This window comes from Carettochelys insculpta, chromosome 8, assembly GCF_033958435.1.
Source record: "Carettochelys insculpta isolate YL-2023 chromosome 8, ASM3395843v1, whole genome shotgun sequence".
In the NCBI taxonomy this organism is placed as follows: domain Eukaryota; kingdom Metazoa; phylum Chordata; order Testudines; family Carettochelyidae; genus Carettochelys; species Carettochelys insculpta.
The window spans coordinates 6,134,521-6,159,338 of record NC_134144.1 but is presented as its reverse complement, the minus strand read 5'-3'; the positions used below and the strand labels follow the sequence as shown (position 1 = coordinate 6,159,338).

General features: G+C 40.7%; 1 protein-coding gene across 4 annotated transcripts in view; it reads left to right on the top strand.

Annotated features, from left to right (window-relative positions):
- The window catches only part of SPAG16 (sperm associated antigen 16), a 624,134-nt gene that overhangs the window by 483,638 nt on the left and 115,678 nt on the right, over positions 1 to 24,818 (top strand). For 3 of the 4 annotated variants that reach the window (XM_075000811.1, XM_075000810.1, XM_075000812.1), the window contains exon 15: positions 848 to 974. In XM_075000811.1, coding sequence (XP_074856912.1) covers positions 848 to 974 — 127 coding nt within the window. Of the gene's footprint in view, positions 1 to 847; positions 976 to 24,818 lie in introns of those variants that run through there. The other variant, XM_075000813.1, reaches the window with a different exon arrangement.

Here is a 24,818-nt window from a genome sequence, read left to right as displayed (position 1 = left end):
AATAAACTTATCTTTGCCTTCACTTTAAATATATCCAAGTGCTGTTCCTGAGGTGACTTGTACAGGCTGGTGTGTACACTGTTTCCTTGGGACAGTGGATGTGGTAGTCCTGTGAGTAACCAGGGTCAGGGCTAGATATGAGAGGAGAATCCATCCAAGAGAGTCAGGGGCTGGTATATACACCTATTATCCTGCAAGGCAAAAGCAGGACTGGATAACCCAGAAGAGAGCATGTGGTTGGCTAAAAGGTTGATGTTGCCAGGGTGATGATACCAGTTATAAGCAAGAGGGCCCTACAATATCCCAATTTGGTTTCACAGAAGAATGTCATGGGGGATCTTAAAGGGAAACGCAGGCTAACACGGGTCTACAATATCATTGTGAATGCATATATGGATACAATGCAAGCATGTCTCCTGACGCTGGCAGCAGGAGGTAACAAGGTGATTCAGACCCCTATGAACTTTCTCTTCGGATAATTAAATCCTTTCACAGTATGGTTATATCAAATCTGTATAGATAATAAGAAGTGACTAATGTGTGGATCACAGGCAATGTGTAGGAGACGCACAGTGGGCCACATGCATCCTGATGTCCCCGCCCCTGGGGCGGTGTGGTCTAAGAGTAGCATGAGCATCCTAGTCGCAGATCAGTAGTCACAGAGAACATTCTAATAACCCCAAATACAATAACTACCCCTCACTGAGCTGGTCAATTACAGGGTTAGTAAAACTAATATATCCCAGTATTTTTAACATCATTACACATCAGCTCCATATCTGTCACAGAGTTCTTCCTCTCTGAAGCACAAATAATATTTTATTTATTTATTTTTTGTACTTGGCAGGGTGACACCATTGTTTCCTGTGACTCCTACGGTGTGATGAAGTTCTGGGATGTTCGGAGGATAACACCGATGGTATCAATAGATGCAGGCCCTCATTCTGGGAATCAGGTGGTCTTTGACCCATCCGGTAGGATTCTTAGTTAAATTGACAGCTCTGCCTATCAAAAGAAGTGTTTTTGCTCTGACAGCATTTTGTAGGTGACTTTAAAATACTCAGGCCAGATCCCCAACTGGGGTTAGTCAGGCTAATGTGCATATTTCTACCAACTAATGACACAAGCCCTACTTATTTGAATTGGTCAAATTAAATTAATGTATTACACAAAACCAAACATTTACAATAATGCGAGAGAGAGAAAGAGATGCTCACCGTGTGAGGGAAAACAGGAGAATTATTTCTCCTCCTTCATATGTTTATACACCAGTTGTGCTTCATAACAAACCCATGATAAATTCTATTATTCTCCCAGCAGAACCTATCATATTGGAATAAGTGGTCGATTATGTACGAAGAATTGAAATGCACACCTAGCGCAATGGTTTTCTTTGCATCATCACCCCTATATTACCGTCTGTTACCAGCATTGTGACTGACTGCTCCTTTTTATTTTTAATAGTGTTGTGCAAAATGAACAAAAATAGTTTTGTTTTACAAACTACATTAATCTTTACTTCCAAGGGGGCAGATAAGCAGTTGCATTCCTGCTCACAGCAACAGTACCATGTGTTCAGTTTTAAGTGTGCACTTAAGTGCTGTGCTAGACACAAGCATTTAAATCAAATAGGAGATAGGAGAAAGAGAAGCACTTTACTAGTAATAGTAGAATATTATTTTACTGAGTTGGTACCACTAGGAAAAAAAATCCATTGATCATTGGGGGATTTTGTAAAGAATTTAACAGCTCTCTGTGTTTAATAACTAAAATTGTATTTGCATTTCCATAAAGTATTGGGCATTGTACACTTTCCAGTATTTCCAGGAGTTTGAATTTGGCTGTGTTCTATATAAGATTATAGATTTTAGAAAAGTAGCTCACATTCTGCATGATGTGGATTTGAAAGAGTTCTGTTTTTTATTTATTTATTTCATATCTGGAGTGTAACGTGGGGCATTTGTAAAGGAGTCACATCCCTGAAAATGCAGTAGCAGTATTTTGAGCCAGATGGGAAGTTTCCAGTACAAAGCTTATCGGCTTCAGATAGCCTGAGTGGGCAAAATTTCCCATCATCTGGATAAAATCCAAAATGTTCTCTGTAGGAATAACCGCAACAGAGATACCAGGTTGGGACGAATCACCACAATGAAGCATGATTTAAAATAATCCAGTCATAATTCAATCATAAGCAATGATATCTGACTAAAATAGAATATCTTTATCAACATTACTCTTTTTTTTTTGTTTTTTGGTATGCTGTTTGTGCCCAGATATCCTAATTAGGATTACAGGCCCTTTTATATTAGGCCTTGTATACACACAGAATGAAAAGACAGTCCCTGCCCCAAATCGCTTGAAATCTAATTATGTGTCTAGTTTCCATCACCGAGATAATAGCGTATAAAAATGTACACGAGTCAAATATTCAGTTCCTTGTAAAACAACCTGATTAAACATAAATCTGCCATTATGTATAATTTCCTTTCACTGCCATTTTAAGGTAGTTTTTAAGGTAGTTACTATAGAATATCTAATGTAAAGAGAAGGGTCTTTTATTTTGGTCTGAGAATGGCAAGATCCTTTTTCAATCTGACATCTGCCAAAAGGGAGTTCTTCAGCACAGGGCTGCTACCAAGAAAGCCTTGTTTCTTTGTAACGTTATTGGAGGCACCACATGGTGCTGCTGAAGATGCTTTTGGCTAATTCTATTGATTTCAGTATGACTATTGGTAGAAGTGCTTATTGTCGGCTCTGATATAGTTATTTTCAGAAGCTAAGTATTTAACCTGTCAAGCAATGTTCATGTTTGTTTTCTCTCTTAGCCTCACTCAAAACTCAGTTAAGTTAACAGACACTCTTGTTACCTACAGCGGATCTTAGATCTCCCCACATCCCCCATGTTAGGCCTTCTCTGATTGAATATCAACCAAGAAGTCTTTTCTCTTTCTGCTTGTGCTTTTCTCTCACTGAATCTCTTCCTTAGGTATAGTTTTGTCTCTAGTTTATACCCATGTGAACAAAATATTACACCACAATTCTAGCTAGTCTCTTCTAAATATAAGGCCAAGGCTTGGGAGTGGGGCCAGATATGAGGGATTTAATGCACAGGATAGGGCTATGGGTTGAGGCAGGAGGGTGGATGCAAGGGGGGTGAGGGTCCTGACTGGGTGTGAGCTCTGGGGTGGGGATGAGTCCTTCAAGGTACAGGAGAAGGGGCCAGCTGGGGCAAAGGGGGTTGGAGTGTGGGAGCAGGATCAGGAAAGGAGGCTGGGGTGGGGGTGTAGGGTCTGGGCATGAGTTAGGGTGCACCATGGAGCTGGGGTATAGGGTCTGGGAAGGAGTTAGGGACTTACAGTGTGGCAGGGGGCTCGGGGTTGGGGGTCTAGGGCCTGGGAGGAGTTGGGATCTGGGAGGGAGCTCAGGGATGGGGGAGGGATGGGAGGGTGCTAACCTGGGGTGGGTCTCACTTGAAGGTGGGAAGCATATGGTTGTGCATGGCCCATGCAGCCCCGTGCTCACCTGCAGCACTGTCCCCTGTCCCTGTCCCCGCAGCTCCCAATGGCCACAATTCCTGGCCAATGGGAGCTGCAGGGCAGAGCCTACACCTGAGGGCAGTGCAGGGATGGAGCTTCCCCAGGTGCTCATGGTGATGTGGCAGGGGAGGAGGAATGGCAACCTGTGGAGCTGCCTCCTTCCCTGCTAACCCCCCTCACCAAGGAGGGCTGGCCCTAGAACATAGGGACTTTAGAGGCTGCAGCCTGGTTGTTGGGGTTCTTTTGCGGGTAGAGAGCAAGGGAGGGTGTTTCAGGGAAACTACGAAGCTATCCCTTGGTATGGACAGTGGCACAGTCCTTGAGATAGCTGGAGCACAGCCCATTGAGGGACTTCATCATCAGGATCAAGCTTAATGTTAGTCCTACAGAAACATGTGTATCTACCTAACACTGTGCATGGTGTGCCCCCCATTGGCTGATAGCTCGATATGTGGATGTCTCTGTGCAGTACCAGTGCCTAACATTTCTGTGGCTTATTCTTTGTTATTGAACGTAGATCTCGCCTTTCTTAACATGTTGACCACCATCTCCAGGTGCTTATATCTGTTCTCCAGCGCATATAGACCATCACATCTAACATTTCCAAACCATACACATGCTACTATTCTCCTTTCCTCATCGGCAGCCCACCAACCTTGCAGCATATGGTGCACTCCGCCATTTTTCACAGATGTTTTCCAGCAAGTGCACCTAAAAAGATGATAAACTGCACAGTTAACGTAAGAAGTGAGAACTATTGAAGCTACAGGATGTTCTCTTTGAACTCTAGAGGAACACACAACTTCCTGTTGTGTAACAAAGACATTTGGGATATGGCTGAGATGCAGAAACCAATAAGTAGGACCAGGAAAATGTAGCACAATTTACTTTACCCCGCAGATATGTGGAATAGGATATTTTTTGCCAGTTTACTTCCAGTTTGGGGAGAAGGGTCAAAATCCTACTGTATGTAAAAGGAGTATGTTGGTTCTATGATTTTTGCTGCAAGCTTTCCTCTAATTACAGACTGCTGAGTTTTCTAAACGTATGAGCAGATGCCCTGTCTGTCTCTATGACATTTGAAAATACTGTTAAAAGAAAATTAAGGTTGCCAAGGCAAATGCTCAATTGTTAGGAAATATCTGTATTAAGGTTGCAGGTGCAGCATTAATTTGGGCCCCTTTGTGCATAAGATACAGTCTTAATTACATAGTCACATGCCACTTTTGCCATAGGACCCTTACCTCAATCAGTGCCTAGGATGAACTCACTGGCTACGTCTACACGAGCCCCAAACTTCGAAATGGCCACGCAAATGGCCATTTCAAAGTTTACTAGTGAAGCGCTGAAATACATATTCAGCGCTTCATTAGCATGTGGGCGGCCGCGGCACTTCGAAATTGACGCGCCTTGCCACCGCGCGTCTTGGCCAGACGGGGCTCCTTTTCGAAAGGACCCCGCCTACTTCGAAGTCCCCTTATTCCCATCAGCTCATGGCGGTGGCGAGGCGCGTCAATTTCGAAGTGCCACGGCTGCCCGCATGCTAATGAAGCGCTGAATATGCATTTCAGCGCTTCATTAGTAAACTTCGGCCATTTTGAAGTTTGGGGCTCGTGTAGACACGGCCACTGTGTGGGTTGCTGCTTAATATTTTTTTTTTATTCTCAGGATTTAATTTGTGAACCTGTGTGTTATTTATTACCCACCATCCAAATCTTTAACTGAATACAGAGTCATTCCCCATGGGCTTTTCTGTGCTACCATCAGAGTAGTATCTTACATAACAGAATCATAAGGTTGGAAGAGTCCACAGGAGGTCATTGAATCCAAAACCCTGTTTTACAGGCAATTAATGAAATTCTTTTTACTCTGTCAGGTGAGGTGGTATTATTAGCTCCATTTTATACATGAGGAATTGAGGAACAGAAATTAAAGCCAAAATTGTCAACTGCTCTTGGGTGCCCCATTTGAGATGCCTAGAAGGATCTTGGAATTTTGTAGCAGAGTGCTTGTTAGAACACAACTCTCTTTCACCTCAGTTGCAGTTGTGAATGCTCAGCATGGACACAAACAAGGAAAGGAATAACAGGACATAAAAGGCTTCTCTCAAGAGGCAGGCCATTGAACACTGCCTTAGAAAAATGGGTTCTGTGCCTGCCTCAGCCAAAGTTCCTATGTGAATGTGATACTTAGCAAGTTATGTAAACCAAAATTTTCATAGGTGACTACTGTGTTTTCCTCATTTTCTGGGTACCCAACATGGGACACATGGGGTCTGATTGCAGAGCACTCCCGTTGGCAACTGCATTCATCTGTTCCACTCCTCTAGTTCCCAGCTCCAATACCTATTCTCTCCCCTACCTTTCCTTGCTCCTGCTCTTGGTCCCCTTATCCTTCAAGTACACCTTTTGCCATCTTCCTGCAACTCAACCCTCTGCATTTGGGCCAGGAAGGTTCCTCCACCATGTTGTCGGGGTGCCATAGCAGCCCACAAGAACTGGGAGGAGTAACTATAAGGAAAGTCCTGCTCAGTCCTGGGATAGAGCATATTTAGTTGCTCTGTGGAGACTGCATACATCCTGTATGGTGAGCTAGCCTCTGGCAAAAGACCTCCCGGACGCCCCCAGTTGCGTTACAAAGATGTCTTCAAGAGAGACCTCAGAGAGGTAGACATCGAGCTGGACAACTGGGAAGAACTAGCAGACAACCGCAGCAGATGGAGGCAGGGGTTACACAAGGGCCTTCAGAAGGGCGAGATGAGGATCAGACAGCTAGCAGAGGAGAAGCGAGCGCACAGAAAGCACAATAAGGACTTGCCAGACACCCACCACATCTGCAAGAGATGCAGCAAGGACTGTCACTCTCGTGTGGGTCTTCATAGTCACAATAGATGCTGTAAATGAAGTCCTCAATTGAAACTTTAAAGGGTGCGATCCATAGTCTATGCAGACTGAAGGATGCCTACTACTACTACTGCTACTGCTACTACTACTACATGGAGACTGCATACATGCAGTCCAGTTAACACACAGAAACAGTGAGGTGATAGAGTATTCAGAGAATTTAGCTGCCAAACTCTAACAAGTCTGTCCTAAACATTTACGGATTGAGATTTTCCTAGAATTTTAAACAGGCCAAATTAAGATGAATTTTCACTAGGACATCAAAAGGCATATGTCTGGCATCAGGGTGGTTCACCTGACAAATATTAAGTCCCTGCTCCAAAGCACAGAGGCAGTAGAGCTTCACAACAAAATGGTTGTGAGGATTTCTTTTTCAGTGGACAAAATAACAGTTTTTCATAATCTAATCCTGAGAAACATCTGAACAATTTTAGCTGAAACTTTCCCTCCCAAAATCAAGCTTAGGCAGACTTTCAACAGGGAAAATTTCATCCTGAACCACTTAAAGTTGGAAAAGTTTATAAGCAACCAAAATGAAGGTCTTGTAATTGGAAAGTGTTCAGCAACCTTAACTATACAGATCATTATCTCTTCTGCTTAGAATATTGTATTAGCAATTTTAAAGTAAATACTGTTATAATTCCAACGGTCTAGGCCTCATATATTGCATGATCTCAAGACAAACAACAAGTGATATTTGTCATAGGCATTTTTAATTGAGTAAAAAGGTGCCAAAGCAAAATTGAATACATAGTCATTTTCTGTAATCTGTAAGGTGAATTTCATAAATTGGATAATCCTTTAATAGAAGTTTCAGTTAATGTGATCTGCATTTTATTTTCAGAAGCACCCAGGGCATATAGCACATTATTAGAGGGAGACGGTAGACTGCTCAGATGGTACTAGAAATAACTACTAACCTTGTTTTATCTAAAATTGAATTTAAAATAAACATTTAAATGCAATTTATACAGACTTTGAGCTCAGAGGTTCTGTCTCTCTTTTATGTTAGGTGGAAAATAAAAGCCTGTTCAGATTTTTATTTTGCTGAATAGTGAGCAAATTTAAGAGGAGGGCAAGGATTTTATTTGGGTGAAAGTCAAACTTATAGAATATGGCTTGCTAGCCCTCACAGTGTGCTGAAATAGTTATAACCTTCAGATCTAGAGTATGCATTTTGGAGTCACTGTGATATTCTTCACTCTTTTCTACTGACCTCATAGACATAGAATACAAAGAGCTACTTTGTGATTTAGACTGTACATCAGCATAAGGGAATAAGAACTCTGTTCACATTTTCCACATGCAGACTAAGCAGGCTATTCACCTATTCACTTCTGGGAACAGATGAGAGCATAGGGATGAATGTTTGTTTTATACCAGATGCCTCACTAGCTGTAGTAGATGAGTGATTGCCTAGTAAAGGAGTTATCAATTAATAGCTAGTCTAGATCAAAGGTAAATTATTACATCTAGGGGCACGGCGGAAGCAATGGAGGAATTGTGACTAGAGCTGGGAGTATATTCCAGCACAACAAGCATCTAGATTGGAAATTGTTCACTTTCCAAAACCAGAATTTTGACAAAACAATTGTTGACCTCTTAACATTTGCAGGAGGGTGGAAGGGAGGTTATAAATGTTTTCACAACATATCTGTTGATATTAATTGCTATTAGAAATTTGGAAAAAGCACAGAAATGTTTACAACAGATGAAAAATTGGTCCACTTGGAAATCTGATATTGAAATCTGAAATGGTTCCACACTTTCATAAATTCGAAACAAAAATGTTTTTTTCTTTTTTTCCACCAACTGTAACTGTGACTCAGATGGGGGTCTGTGAGGCACAATGCATCCTGGGGCTGTTCCTGGATGAGCAGAGTCTAAGTACCACCCTTTACCTTTTAGGTAAACCTAGCCTATAGTAATTTGACCCAGTCTATATTAATTTGACAACCAGAGTAGGTATAACAGAAATAATCCTTCCAAAAAGAGAAATATCTTAGTACAGATTGAACCTCTCTAGTCGTGCACCCTTGGGACCTGATTGGTGCCAAACAAAAGAATAGCTGAACCACAGGAGGTCAGTATTGCCTAGCAGTGTTACCAACACTTCCACTGCTTACTGGGCTCTTAGAAGGCATTTTGGGGTAAATTACACCTAAAGAACAGCACAGAACACTGAGGGTCAGGACTGGTAGCTGTAAACAAACTTTATGGGACCATGGGAAACTTGGCCACAGCCAAGATAAGTGGACATCTGGCTAGCTAACATCATGACAGACCACAGATGTTGCCAAATGACAGTGCCAGAGTAGAGAGGTCCAGCCTCTAGAACTAATTCATATCTGGCCAAATTGTTCTGTGCTGTATTTGAAAGAAAGAAAGAAAGAAAGAGGCTGTGTCTACACTTGTATTTCTCTTGTATTTCTCTTTTGAAAGAGGCATGCAAATGAGGTACAGATTTACATATCTGGTGCCTCATTTGCATATTCTTTTTTTGAAAGAGGAAAAGCAGTGTAGATGCAGCTCTTTCGAAAGTAATCCCCATCTTTGAAAGATCTCTTCTTCCCCTTTTTTTTATGGGAAGAAGGATTCTTTCAAGGATGGGGTTTACTTTCAAAAGAGCTGTCTCCACAATGCTTTTCTTCTTTCGAAATACACTCTTTTGAAGAAAGAATATGCAAATGAGGCACCAAATATATAAATCTGCACCTCATTTGCATTTTCAATTTCCCTTATTTGCGTGCCTCTTTCGAAAGAGGAATGCAAGTGTAGATGCAGGCAGAAAGAAAGAAAATAATTACTTCTACTTGATATTTTGATATGTCTGATCCAGCAACGGAAAGCACACCCCAAAGTTATTTCATTTCCTCGATTTCAGCTGGAGTGTTGGTTCCAGATCTTTGCTAGAGGTTGGTGCCAATGGCACTGATGAACACGGCATTATCCTTCTCTCCTCTGGTTTTGGTTGCTTTGCTTCTATTAGGGAGCACAAAGTGGAATCTAATCTGAAGTGCCCTGCTGAAGGTTCTCCCAGCCTGCAAGAGCTCTGAATTAGTCTTATGAAGCATTAACTGCCTGGTCATGGGGGCAGGGTGGAATGCACCAGTCCTCAGCCTGAGAGGGCCACAGATAGCTGGTATGACCTGAAGTAGTCTAGAAGTCAGCTGTGCAATGGAATCTGGACCACTATCTCCTGGTGTTTTTACCTTGCACTATATTTAGCATCCTTTTATTGATGGTTAAATTAACACTTGACAAAGAAGGGATCTTTCATGCAGTGTTGATGGAGTTAGCCTTGGTAGTAACAACTCATTTTCTCTAGCAAGAACAGTGATATTTTGAATCTGTGTTTTGCCCCTATGTCACTAATTTTGGTATTGAAAGACAAATTATATATATAATAATATATATATGTTATTTAATTTATTGTGCATCTGATGAAATGGGTCTTTGCCCATGAAAGCTTGTGCTCCAATTATTGTGTAAGATGTCACAGATATTTTATTGGCCTTCATCTTTTTATCCCAAAGGCAGATTATATAACAATGCCAATTATTCTTTGGAGTACTTTTTCCGTCATAGTTCAATGAGCTTCCCATTCATTTAGGATAAACCAAAAAGAATATGCAAATATGGCTTCTTCTATGTGACTCATCCTTTGGAATTGCACTGGCATTTTCCTGAGTTTGGTATAAGAATTCAAACAAACCAAACAGCCCTACTTCTAGTTGCTGTTCACTCTCATTTTAATATCTCCCAGGCAGCATTAAAGTTCCACCTACCAGGAATAAACATAGTGAACCATCTGTGTATACAGTGGCTCATGTGTCCACTGCCCTTCAGTTATTTTGCGGGCTTCATCGTGGACTAATTGGTGTTTGTATACGTGTCCGTGTGTCCACTCTTTGCCTCCATAATTCTGCTTCTGTCTTTCCTTCCAGGCCTGTTTAAAGTGAAGGAAGAAGGAAAGAAGCAAAAAAAAACATGGAATCTGAATTTGAGGTTGGTCAGACTCAGCTGGGATCAGACTCAGGCAGTTGGTTTTGCAAAGCATTGGGACAAATGGCTACCACTATCACAATAAAATGTTTTCAAGAAAATAACAAAGAATAACTCAAATCTATTGTTTGTCTCCTGTTGCTCAGATAGCTCTGGGTTTTGGAACTGTGGAAGCTGTTGGGACCTCTGCATCTATTGACCTAAGGTCTGATCTTCCTCCTTTTGCCCTGATGGGGCTGTAGGGCTGTATCTCAGGATACCTCTCTGGGTCTTTACGTCTTATAAGGAACATGTTAATATAAGCGCTCCTCTTCCTCCAAACATTGCTGACTACATCTGCTGGCTGTCCATGAGTGTCTTGATGGTTAGGATAGGAGCACAGGGATGTCAAACAATGCAGAAGTGCTCAATGATCATTCCATTTTGTTCTCTTTTCTTTCATCAAGAGTCTTTCACTCCTCACTCCTGCAGCGCATCTGCTCGCTTTCTCTCTCTGGAAAGAGGCGAATGCACCAAGGCCTTCATGTACAGAATTTGATTGACACACAGTGTGCCTCCTTGTGTTCTTGTAGGTAAAGCCACAGCACTGTCTATTCTTGCTTGTTTCTGCCTTCCAAAGAGAAGGAATTGCTAGCGAGTAATTTTCTATTGTTTACCCAGGGAGTAATGCTGTATGTTACTTCTGCCAGGACATGAACATTTTTCTTTGTGACCAGAGTCCATGCTATTTAACTGTGTAGAAAGGTTTTTAATATGTATAACTGCATTTTCCCTGCATACATGTGCATTAAAATGACTGAAATATTTGTATCTTGGAAAGGAGAGGAGGAATGGCTTGGAAATTCAGTGCTGTTATATTTTTCCTCAAAATGCAGAATTGTACTTTGCATGTATGTGTCTGTTGTGGGTTTTTTTATGAGCTAATACTGTAGGCAATTGTTTTGAGCTCTTCGCACTTTGAAAAGATTAGCCCCATTGACATTCTCTTCATCTTTGCTAGGGAAGAATGTTTCATTCCCCTGAGTGTAGGAAGATGAACAGCTGTTTGATACAGCCAGCTTTTGTCAAGTAGATATAGTATAGTGTTAAATATTCTCTTCTCATATGTCTGTATATCTCCAACACTAAAACTAAGTTGTGGATGCAAGGGTGGTACCTCATTTGAGCAATATTCTGGTCTGTTAGTTTTGTGGAGCGTCCCAGGTTGAATGTGGTGGTAGCTAGCTGGTTAAATATTATTCTTTAAGAAAAAGCGGGACTCTCAGCTGTACTGGCATTACGCCCACAACTTGATGATGGGTGAATCGTTTGTTCTCGGTGTATGTGCCAGAAATGTCCACATGATTTTTGAAATCCCTGTGTTAAACTAACACAAGCTGAAAGTAATTGGAGGTTTGCACTTCCCAAGTGGAACACAGCTGATCAGAATTTTGATTCTCTAGTAGCTAACTACAAACCAGATGATTTATTTTTCAATATTTTTTTAAATCTCCCTTAAATGTAAGCACAAGTGTTTTAAATATAAATCTATCAATCATCTCAAATATTTTCCTATAGCACAGCTGCTCTTGTCACTTTATTAGGTGCATATGTTCTAGATTTTTATTAAATACAGTTGACAAAGATAAGGTTAGTAAATTCCCAGTTTGAATATGTTTACAATTATTTACTGAAAATTCCTGTCGTTTGTTCTGGAAACCTTACCATTCCTTCTGAAGTCTGGCTTACATACAAGACATCATCTCCTGATTAGCTTATTCCTACATACATTAGACACTAAAGATCCTTGAAGGTCATCCTGTCCTTTCTTCCATGAAAGCTTCTCTTAAAGATCAACAGCTTAGTCAGTCTGAGTGCTTTGAGTAAGGCTTACTCTATTATACGTAAATAAAAGAATCAATATTGCCTTTATTTATATAAAAAACAGGGATTTATGAAATAAAGTATCAAATGAATCTGATTGTAGATAGGTGCATGCCTGCACATGTGCATAATTTTTTGTAAACATAAGGAATAGTGCATTCACTGGCCCAGGAGACTAGTAATAGATTATAGAGATTGTCATATTTTAGTCAGTGGTTAGAATCTGCCTCAGTTCAATAGTGATGGAAAATTGCTACTTCTTAATCTTTGATAACCAATCCAAAATGAGCAGGTGGGCTTCATGAAAACTTGTCTGTATCCCATTTAGAAAACTTACAACTGGCATTAACTGGCACTTCCATTGGCGGTGTCAGGGGCAATGGCATCTCCAGTTTGGGGAAGAAGTATATTCAAAGGGTGAAAATGAAGAGAGCACTGCTGCCTATGCTAGTTCTGCTAGACGTCATTCTCCAGGGCTTTGAATCTGGCACCTTTTGTAAGTCTGTAATGTTCTTCCAAAGTTCTGGGGCTAGTGTAGATATAGCCATAGAGTTTTTCTGGATTATTTCCCTTTTTTTTTCTTGTTGGCTATTACATTGGACCAATGAACTAGTAAGTTAGGTTTTATCCATTTAAAATCTTTATATTCATTTTTCCCAGCTGAGATGACGATTAGGCCTGACCAGAATTTTCTGTCTCAATTACTGTTTTCATTATTTGCTTTCTCTGAATCTTAAGACCTTCCACTTCTAAGTGAATCAGTTGTAGGCATTATATGTATTTGGGACATTCACATTTGTTTTATACTTAACTAGTGCTTGAAAAAGATTGGATGCGATTTTAGGATAAGGTCAGTGACCTAAGAAGGGAACGGGAAACATTCCTGTCCACTCTTTCTAGATTGATGCATGTAGAACAGTCCATTGTCCCATTCAAACAATGTTTTTGCTATGTGACTACTGAACCTTTGGTGCCAACTGTTATCTATCACGTTAAAACAGATGAGTAGCCTAAGTTTAGGACAAAGGGTTCTGCCAGTCTTTTCCTTGGTTTTCCTTTATTAAATTGCTTCATACTGTGAGGGAATAAAAATCAAAACTAAAGAAAACCAACAACAAAAGGAACAGAAGCAGCCCCTTCAAAATCCCTAGGCCCTCAGATAAGAGCAGATTTCCCAGCGCTTAATTCAGGTTTCTTGGTGTTATGTGTTTCTCTCCCTTTTGTAGAGAATGATTTTTCTTCTGGCTGCTCCTGTAACTGATCTTGGAGTACCAGCCGCACTTTGGGAGAAAGACTTTGGGCTTGGGCAGGCCAAACAGTGCTGCAGCCTAGCACCTTGGAGTCTGTTCCTATATGGTGTAGCATGGAACAGTCCACTGAGAACTCAACTCCTGCACCGTGCAGGTAAAAAAGATGGGAGAATCCTGACTGAGGGAAACTTAGCATCCTGTCAGGGTTCGGGAGATGAGCTGGGACTGGGATTTGCATCTGAATTTGCATAAGTGCACCACCCCCACCTGCTCTGACCCCCTATCTGCATGCTGCTTTTGCCCGTCTGTGGAGGGCAGTGCTTGGGAAGTTGAGTAGCCCTCCATGCTTAGTGCTGTAGTGTCTCCCCAGGATGCAGGATGAAGCATGTTTCCACAGGCCAATTTGCCACCTGGTTCTTTCTATAGCATTGATCTTTGGACACTGACTCACCTGCCTGCTGAACCATATGCCAGATGCATAGCCAGACTTCCAGGTGCCCAATATGCTGTCATCACCTTATGTTTCTCTTTACAGTGGAGGTACTTCCTGATGGCAAGGACCAAACCACCTTAATTCAGGTCTAATTCTAACCTGTTCTATTTTGCAAGCCTTTGGCATATGTCTGGTGGTTAATCTTTCATTCGTGGATGTTACACTTTTTTAAAATAGAGAAAAGTCTACACTTTTGGAACAAGGGGCACTTAGATGACTGTATTTTAAAGACCTGGTGATTACTAACTAATAGGAGAATGTATCACTATTTCCCTCAACAGATTTATCTGTTCTTATTCCATTACAAAACAAAAAAGCAGTCCTGTAGCACTTCAAAGACTAACAAAGTAAAATATTAGCTTTTGTGGGACAGACCCACTTCTTCAGATCTGGAATTTCTGTTGGTCGATCTTGTTTACTATTATTGTTATTAGATATGAGCCTGTGAGGTAAGTGAAATCCTATTCCTAAAGCACAGCCCTGTTTTAATTCAGGATTTGGTGTGACCTGTTGTGCTGAATGGTCCTGAAATGAAACTTACATTTCTGTCTGGATTTTAACTTCCAGACCATCTTGGCCAAGTGAGGTGTGTAGTTCATACTCTAAGGTTTTGTTGCAGGCACCCCTGTAGTTTTTGTTTCCTCATGATATTCCATGTTGGAGTTGCAATTGTCAATTTCAAACACTCTCCCAGTACGTTAATATCTCAAAGATATGTTTTTAGTAAATAAAATCTTTCACGTAACAGAAAACAGCCCTGTGCAATGCCCTTTTAGAAAGAAAGGAACCAAAAAGATCGTAACTGGTATTTTTGTCTGATTCCTACAGTCTGTATCCTCTTTCTTTCTCCATAATAAATCTGCCAATCTCAGCTCATAGCTTCCTTGAACTAGATAACACAATAAGCACTATATTGTGGTGATTTATTTATTTCTATTATATTTGCTCTAGCTGCATGCCTGCCCTTTAAGCAGCTTGAAAAAAAGAAGCACTGAAGCTTTCACCAAAACCTTTCATAGCACAGACTAGTAATGCGTTTTCAAGCACAGTTGTTTCACAAAAGGAGCATTTATAGATCACTCTGATAACACATGAGACAGGCATGTTAGGTCATTGTCTTCAGTCCCCCTTACCTTTTAATGCTGGCACATCTCCTTGTCACAATTACAGTTCAGGAGGCAGAGAAATGTGGGTGTCTGTCAAAGCTGTGCACATTGCTCATGTGCTCACATCAGAGCAGGAGAACAACTGGTCTGTGGTAGTCAGGAATCTGCAGGTTTATTCTTCAAACCCTCACTTGGACCTGATTCCTGCCAGGGTCCAGGGGAGTGGACGAATCCAAGGACCCTTTCCTCTAACTTAACATCACCTGCACCAAACCCAAGCAGAACTGTCAGTGACCCACAGGTGAAGGGATTCAGTGACTGCATTTCAAAAAGACAAGCACCCAAGAAGAGGGGGAAATGGTATTATGGCATGGCTCTACACTCCCCCACCATGAATCAGTGTGTAGATTAAGGCATCTGACCCCACGTGTTCTGAATATTGATCATTATCAAAACTACTCCCAGAAAACTACTTTTAGATGTATTTCAGCTAACTGAGGGTGGTTTGTTTGTTTGTTTGTTTGTTTGTTTTATTATTTTTCAGTAGCTGAAGAATGCATTTAAGAAAAGCTTTCTCTCCATCCTCCTGGGCAAAAATGGAGGAAACCATTCATGTTTGCTTCTTTTAACTTTAAGTTTATATCGCACACACTGTACCTATACATCTGAACAAGTATAACCGAAGAACAGAAAAGATATACATGTTGTGTAGAAGAATAGTTCTGATTAAGGTTCCATCAAAGATTATGTCTAATAGCTTTAGTGAGTGTGCAAGTTTCAGCTCAACTTCCCCATGCTGTGGTTCATTTGTTAATGTAAATACTTGTCCCTGGGGCTTGATCCAAAGACCTCTGAAATCACTGAAAAGACCCATATTGACCTCAGCAGGCTCTGGTTCACTTCCAGTGTCTTCAATAACTTTCTTTGACATCCTGAAATTTTAGTGGCAGTAGAAAATATGACCATTTGATCAGTCTGTATCTCCTTGAATTGTCTTTTTAGGTGTGTATTTTCATGCCATAACATATATTTCTAACTCCTTCTGATGATAACAAATAATTTTATAATCACAATCCAATTTTTTAAACTGAGACCAAAGCTAAATAGAAGTAAGCATCACTGAATGACTCTCAGCAGAGTATTAAAATGTCTACATTTGCCTAGAGCTTAACATTAAAAAAAACCTGAATATATTTAAACCAATCACAAAACATTTGTATCTAAAGCATAAATACCTAGACCCCATAGTAGACCTCCTAGTTCTTTCCTTTACCAGGAGTCAGTGGTACACTTTAGGCTTCATGGGTCCTTGGTTCTTTGGTCTTGATGCCCATATCTAGTGGCCAGATGCATAAACAGAAAATCCATATGGTTTCTAGGATATTACATGTTATAATTACAGGACATCAAGCACTAGCAGATTATCAGGCTGAACGTCATTTTATTAATAGAAAGGATAAGGGTAAACTAAAAAAATGGGAAAGTGAACAGGTGAAGGGAACAAGGACATGAACCAACCAACCAACCCTACGGAAATAAATTCTTCTTCCCTCAAAGGCTAACAATAAAGTAAATATAAAGGTGATGCCACCTCAAGTCTCCCCACCAGACTTAGCTTGCTGGTAGAGCTGGAGTTTGGAGAAATGGAAGTGTTGGGTGTCCAGGTGTTCCTGAGGTAAAAGAGGCAAACCAGGTGTGATCCAGCTTCTGTGATGAAATAATTCTTTGGGGCTTGGTATCTCTTGGTGTCTCTTTTGTGGAGCAGGGCGCTTCTGGTATGTCCCAAGACTTCCTGGACTTTCAGTGCAGGTACAAGGGAAGCTGGTTAGGCTCAGCTTGCATGCAGCCAAAACAGGGTCTCAGGCCTGCTGCAGAAGAGGACCTTTAGGAGCTGCCTTCTGTCCTGCTGCTGTTCCCCTCAGCTCACTCTTTCTTCTACAAAAACTTTCATTGTCTGGGCACAGTTGACATGCCCAGAAGGTCCAAACCATGATCAGGCTGCCTGGGTTCTTTAGGAGGTTGACTTGACTCTCAGTCGGGCTCCAGATTCAGCTCCCATGGCTTGTTTGTCTTTTCAACTCACACAGGCAATGTGTTTCTGTTTTAATCACCACAGCCTGTGTGCTGCTCTCAGGGAACTCCTGGTTGAAGCCTTCCTACAGTGCTGTCCCAGACTGGGTAAGGTGGCTACATTTGCCATCTATTTTATAATACGGTTTGAACGTCTCTAGTCTGTCATGCTCGGGACCTGACTAGGGCCAAACAAGAGAATTTTCCAGACCATGGGAAGTCAATTTGTCAGGCAGCATTACCAACACTTCCACTGCTTACTGAGCTCTTAGAAGACATTTAGGGATAAATTACATCTAAATATCAGCACAGAACACTGAGAGCCAGGGTTCATGGCTCTAAATAAACTTCATGGAACCACAGGAAACTTAGCCACATTCGTGATGATTGGTTGTCCACCTAATTAAAATCATGGAGGACTATGGACGTTGCCAGATGAAAGAGTGCTGGACTAGAGAGGTTCAACCTGTAGTTCATTTGTACATTGTTAAGTTGTATTTTAAAATACATTTCATTTCTTTTCCTATTAGAAAAATCCTCTTGTTCTAATAATTTTTGAAGTTCACATTTCTTTCACATTCTCCTTTGAGAATTATAGGTTACCATGGCAGAGTGGTAAAGCTCACAGTAATTCCATAGAGGGGATCAAAAATGAAAAAAGTAGGGGCATTTAATACATGAAGACACAATGGTGGCATATTTATAAAATAAAGAAGAGATGCAAGTGCATACATTCTTGCACAGATGATATTTCCCTGACGCATTGCACTTTTGCTGTATGAGCCTATGTTTTACTTTGAAAAGCATGGCCTTGTGGTGATTCTTTTTGGATCCCCTGCCTCAGTTTGGATAACAAGCTCTTATCACAAGAAACAACCCAATTAGGTGAGCAGAGCTGCTTGCTGAATATAGACACTATAGAACCATCGTTAGGACTTTGCTTGTACTGCCTTAGAAAGCAAGAGCAGTGGGCCCTACCATGTAGTTGATAGCAAGACTGTTGGTATCCCTGGGGGCAGAGCAGAGCTCATTCCTTCAGCTGCCTGCACAGACAGGTTTTCCTATGCTCCCCTGTAATGGCTTTTTACCTGTTTGATTCCTCTTAATCATGGTGGAGACATCTGAACTTCACCTCTGCTACATCCCAGCCATTCATCATGGAGAGAAAACAATTACCGAGAATGTCATTCTCAGCCTAACAGGGAGGAATTCCCCCCAGGATTGCCTAGATGCTGTGTGCACATGGTAACATAACCCTTTAAACTGCATTTCATGATGTTTTGACTGTTTGGGTCTAATGCAACCCAAATAGTTTTGATTTCATAGTTGTTATGCAATTTTATAAAAGAAATCACCCAGCACAGTCAACGTTGGTCTCCTTAGACAAAATCCTTTCTAAGGAACTGTTATGAACAGATGGGCTCTCATTCATTGAACAGACAGTCACCTAAGAAAGTGGTTTGTTTTGCATAAAATGTATTGTTTCCAGTGACGACTGTGTGGCCATTTAGGCTAATTATTTTTCATAGTTGGTGATTGTATTGTGAACATATGAAATTAGCAAAATGTCAGGAATAATTAATCAGCTTGATGCTGAAAGCTCTTGTGCATGTGAACCATCATATATTAAAGAAACCAGTTACTTATGGAACTGCTATTTCTACTTGTAAAAGTCCTGGATTATGTCTACACTAGCCCCTTCCTTTCAGAAGGGGTATGGTAATGAGTGAGTTGGGAAAATGCTAATGAGGCACTGCCATGAGTATGCAGTGCCTCATTAGAATAATGGTGGCCGTGCACGATTCGAAAGTGTTGCTTTCAAATTGTGCGCCATCCATGTAGATGGGGGCCTTTCGAAAGGACCCTCCAGGACTTCGAAAGCTCTTTCTTCCTATTTGGTTTAAGGAAGAAGGGGCATTCGAAGTCTGGGGGGTTCCTTTTGAGAGGCCCCCATCTACATGGTCTGTCTGCAATCCAAAAGAGGTGCTTTCAAATCACGCACGGCCACCATTATGCTAATGAGGCACTGCATATTCATGGAAGCACCTCCTAACTCGCTCATTACCATGCCCCTTCTGAAGAGAAGGGGCTAGTGTAGACATAGCCCTTATGTGAAGATTTCCCATTCGAGGTCATAGACCTCTTCCAACACAAGAATGCTATTCTCCTCCTTATTTTTTCGTCTTTCTTTTCTAAGAAACTATACAACTGTTATCATCCATGTATTGGTCCTTACAGGACTAAATAGCTTTAGTACATAGAGGTAAATGAGTTTTATCTTTTGTCATTTTATCATAAATAATAGCCCTTGAAAAACATTTACATCTTTTGACCACAGTGGCTTTTTTTCTTTCTTTTGTTCTCAGTGTGAGTCCTTTAGGCAACCACTTCTCGATCCCAGAATACTAGCTCTTTCATGTCTGACTTAAAATCATTTGCAAGATCATGTGGGAAATCTGCTTGCATCATGTCTGGTCAGTAACTGCATAAAAACCTTAGTGTGTTGAGGCTGATTTTAGAAAAATGAACAGATGGGCTCAGAAAGCTTTGGTGTTCTTCAAGCCCCCATCTTAGCATTTCTATACTCTTAGAGCTACTGTTTTGCCACCTGTGAAGAGAGGGCATGTTTCTACTCTGATTTCATGTGTCTAGTCTGAGTACGTTGCCAGAAGTACCTCAAAAGCAGAATTACTTGGAATAAGATCAGACATAAGCGTATGGGCTTTTAAGACCACTTTATTGAATCTTGAGTCTCAAAGTGGATTTATCTACCCTCAAAAATAAGATAGGAAGGTAAGCTGTTAAGAATCACATGATTATTTTTATTTCAAATTGGTGGCATAATCTCTGTCTAATTCTATTGAATCTATGTAGATTATATTAAGATTCATAGAATGTGGAATTCCTTAAGAGTTCCAACTTCTAGTTTAATTATCACAGTGTTAAGATCTTCATATATACTTTAGTGGCAGAGTTAGCGCAGATTAATATCAAGTCAACTCAAAAAAGAACAATTCCGTGCCTGACCAACAATTTCCTTCTGTGATGAAGTAACTGGCTCTGCAGATATGGCGAAGGCAGTGGATGTGTACCTGACCTTTAGCAAGCTTTTAATACAGTCTCTCATGGTATTCTTGCCAGCAGGTTAAAGCAGTTTGAATTGGGTAAATGGACAGTAAGGTGGACAGATAGCTGGTTAGATCGTTGGGCTGAACAGGATGTGATCAACAGCTCGATCAAGCAGAGTACCCCAAGGGTCAGTTCTAGGGCCTGTTTTGTTCAACACCATCATTAATGACCTGGACAAGAGAGTGGATTGTGCCCTCAGCATGTTTGCAGATGATACTAAGCTAGGGGTAGATGCGCTGGAGGATAGGGATCGACTTCAGAGAAATCTGGGCAAATTGGAAGGCTGAACCAAAGGTAATCTGGTGAGATTTAACAAGGATAAGCGCAGAGACCTGCACTTAGGACATAAGAATCCCAAACACTGCTACAGATTGAAAGCAAATGGCTTAGCATCAGTTCCCCAGAAAGAGGACCTGGGCATTAGAGTGGACAAGAGGCTGGATATGAATCAACAATGTGCCCTTGTAGCCAACAATGCTAATGACATATTGGGCTGCATTAATATGAACATTGCTAGCAGCTCTAGGGAAGTGATTATTCCCCTTTATTTGACACTTATGAGGCCACATCTGGAAATTTTTTATCCAGTTCTGGGCCCCCCCGTTACAGAAAAGATGTGATGCTTTGGAGAGGGTCCAGTGGAGGGCACCAAAAATTATTAGGGGGCTGGAGTACATGACTTATGAGGGTAAATTGAGGAAATTAGGCTTATTTAGTCTAAAAAAGAGAAGAGCAAGGGGGGAATTAGATAGCAGCCTACAACTACACGGGTTTCCGAAGAGGATGGAGAGATGCTGTTCTATGTGATGACAATGACAGAATAAGAAGCAATGGTCTGAATTGTCAGTCTGGGTTGTCTAAATTGGATACTGGGAAAAACTATTTCACTAGGGAAAGTGGTAAAGCACTGGAATACGTTACCTAGAGAGGTGGTAGAATCTCCATGTCCAGAGAGTTTAAAGTCCTGGCTTGACAAAGCCTTTCTGGAATGATTTAGCTGAGATTGGTCCTGCTTTGAGCAGGGGGTTGGACTTGGTGACTTCCTGAAGTTTCTTCCAATCTATGGTTTGATGATTCAGTTAGCTCCTTCAAAGGAATACTAACTTGATTTCAAGATTTTTTGCCTGCGAAATTCCCTGGAATGCCAAACTGCTTTATCTCTACTCAGATGTAAAACTAAATTCCTTCCCATCCGTAGAGAGAAAATGGGTCAGGTAGTATCCTTTATCTCAAAAGCTGGTCTGCGACCTGCCCTGTGATACATTATTTTATGTTTCCAGTTGTAATGGCTGCAGTACAACAACACGTTTGTATTTAATAAGAAGGCTTAGAGGATGACGCCTTGTTGCTGTTTACTAGGGATCAGTGGACCAACGTGACGACTGATTCTAGGATTGAGAATCAGTGAGGATAGGGTTATCCAACATTTACATGGCAGCTTGGGAAGATGAGACTGGAACAGATCACATGTGAAGTTGTAGGTCATGTTGTCTTTTCCTTCTCAACATGCCTGGGATATCCTCTCTGAAGCAAAGACAGCAGTGGATAATGAGTCAGAATGACAGCTCATACTAATTAATGCCAATATTCCTTTGAATCTTTTCTATCCATGTGCAGATCTTTTTCAACCGTGTGCAGAATATTTTTTATGTTTGCCAAGACGTGTGCAAATGTGCACTACTAGTAGAAACAATAAACCTAGATCTGCGGATCTGCTGATCACCTGAACAGCATTTGAATCCTTCATGAGCAGGGCACAGCTTACAGGGAATAGTGTTTAATGCATGGCTAGCTGTTATTGAAACCATTACTTTATGTGGTTTTATTATTCTTCTTGCATGATTCTGGTCCCCGCCTCTTGACACAGATTTCCTCATCTGTGTTTTTGATTGAATTTAAGGCTAGACATCCAGAGCAGGGAATAGTGGTGCTTTGACATCTCCGATGTAAGTGGTACACAGTGTTCACCTGAACATCTATAAATGATATGGGAGACCTGAAATCAAATTAATATAGAAATACTAGAGTGTACAGGTTACTTCATTGTTCTCTCAGTTTTTACGTGAACAAAATTGATATAAACACTGTTGCTAGAGTTATCAAGATGCACTATTATGTGGAGATGTTTGCGCTGCCTCTTGATTGATTCCGTTTGGTTCCCCTTACTGCATAGCATTTTGGAGTAATTAGGCCGTCTTGGTAAGTAGTTCCCCCAGTTTTTGTTTGTGCCAATTAGTTGTGTCTTAGGTACATTTTGTTCAGTGACATTTTATCTTCATGGAGTTCTGGATGTTGTGTTTAGGCATAAAGAGTTTGCCCACCTCATCCAGTGAATCGAGCTATCAAGTTGAGGGCTAACGGGCAGTTTTTAATTAGGAATAGATCACAACTGAGGAAATTACTTATATCTAATGGGATTCTCTGCAAAGAGATTTGCCTTGGGCACTTTTCAAGATTTTGTGATAGCAGCTATGAGAGAAATATCATCTGCTATTTCCAAAAAGATTTCAGGCCTTTCAGCAATGCCATTCCCACTGTTAATCAATTCAAATGGAGAAGGGGGGAAATAAACACCTGTACAACTTTAGAATCCGTAGTAACTAAGGGCCTGCGTACGGATGGAACAAATATTGGATTTTATTAATGCCTTTGTATCAGATCTAGCGATGCAAGTGAAAGATCATCCAAAGGCCACATCATGCCTGTTTCAAAAAGATAGCCAAGCAGTAAGTAAACTCACTTCTCTCTAGGCCCCAACCAATTATTTGATTTGTGATATTTCTTTATGCAGAAGAAGGGAGAACACAGAAATATGTCAGTTGACATTTTGTAAACTTTTCTTCTCCATTGCCTGGGGAAGCTAATAATGAAAGTATTTCTTATTAGGCTGTTTAATAGTATTTTTAGTACTGATGTTATCCAGAAATAAGGATAGTTTTCCATCTATTGCTAAAACATTATTTATTCCTGTGGAAGAAAGCCAGCAAGCATTCACTTCTCAGAAATACCGGGCGATGGAAGGTCTTTACTGATTCTACTTTTGCTGTATCTAATCAGATTTTGTGATACTTCAATGTTCTTACTGTTGTGAAAGTGGTATCCTCTGCATAACCAGAGAGAAAAAATTGGTGCATGTTGGTGTGGGGCAGACTTTGAGAGTGAAGTGTTAATAATTCTATGTGTTATCTATGCAGGTATTTATTATTTGTGAAAAAAAATGTCAATGTACTTATCAATGGCTGTCTACACTACAAAAATAACTTTGAAGTTGCTTACTTTGAAGTACAACTTCAAAGTAAGCAACTTAGAAGTACAGCATCTACACACACCCTACTTCGACGTAGGGCACTACGCCAGTCCTGGGAATGGAGTAAGGACTTTGAAGTTGGGCTCCCTACTTTGAAGTAAGGGAAAATGTGTGTAGACTCTGCTGGCTACTTTGATGTAGTGCCTAACTTCAAAGGTAGCTCCTAGTGTAGATGCGCCCAATAGCAGGTTGAAAACAAGAATGAACTCATGTATATGCCCATCTCATAGAGATGGAAAGGACCTTCAGAGGTCACCAAGTCCACTTCTTTGCACTCACAGCGGAACCTATCACCATCCCTAAACAGACTTTTTTTTTTTTAATGTGTTTGTCTCAGATCCCTGAACAGCCCCCTGAAGGGCTGAGCTCACAACCCTCGGTTTAGCAGCATAGTACTCAAACCACTGAGCTATTCCTCCCCCTGTGCTCTAGATTTGTGTGTTCTTGGATATCTATATCTACATCAGCTGTTTGGGACATTGTTTGCCCAACCAAATATGGAAATATAAATGCTTTCATTTTGTCAAATTTTTTCTCCCATTTTTCAAGGTTTTTTTCAAGTTCGACCATAAGCAGAACATTATGGGTTGTAAAATGAAACCTTTTTGGTTTTCAGCAGTAGGAGATGTCTGGGTTCTACCGGATTTCAGAACAGGGAATCCTAGACAGAGTTGTACTTGATCAGTTCCATAAGCCATCTTGTCCAGTATCATCTTTACAAAAGTGATGATACCAGCTATTTCAAAGGCAGGAAATGAAGACCCCGTTATGTTCAATTAAGGAGCAAGTTGCCCCTCGGGTAACTTTCTTCCTAACACAGCCAAAGTTTCTTCCTAGCTGATGGCTCAGACACTGAAATATGACAGTGTTTTTGAGTCTGTGTGTATCTTACTGATTTTTTAACCTGTCTATGTTTAGAAGGAAATAAAGTATTGAATGATGTAATGGGAATAACAACTAAGGAATCTAAAAACCTTTTCTGTATTTGAGCAAAAAATATTATGACACTTGAACCACGTACACCATCTTCACGTAAATGCATGGTCTATTCAGATATAATTAAAATTTCCCTACTCTCCAGCAATCAGACAGCTTTAATTTACAAGCTTTCCTTACCCATATATTTACACATTTATGATCCTGAATGCTAATGGTA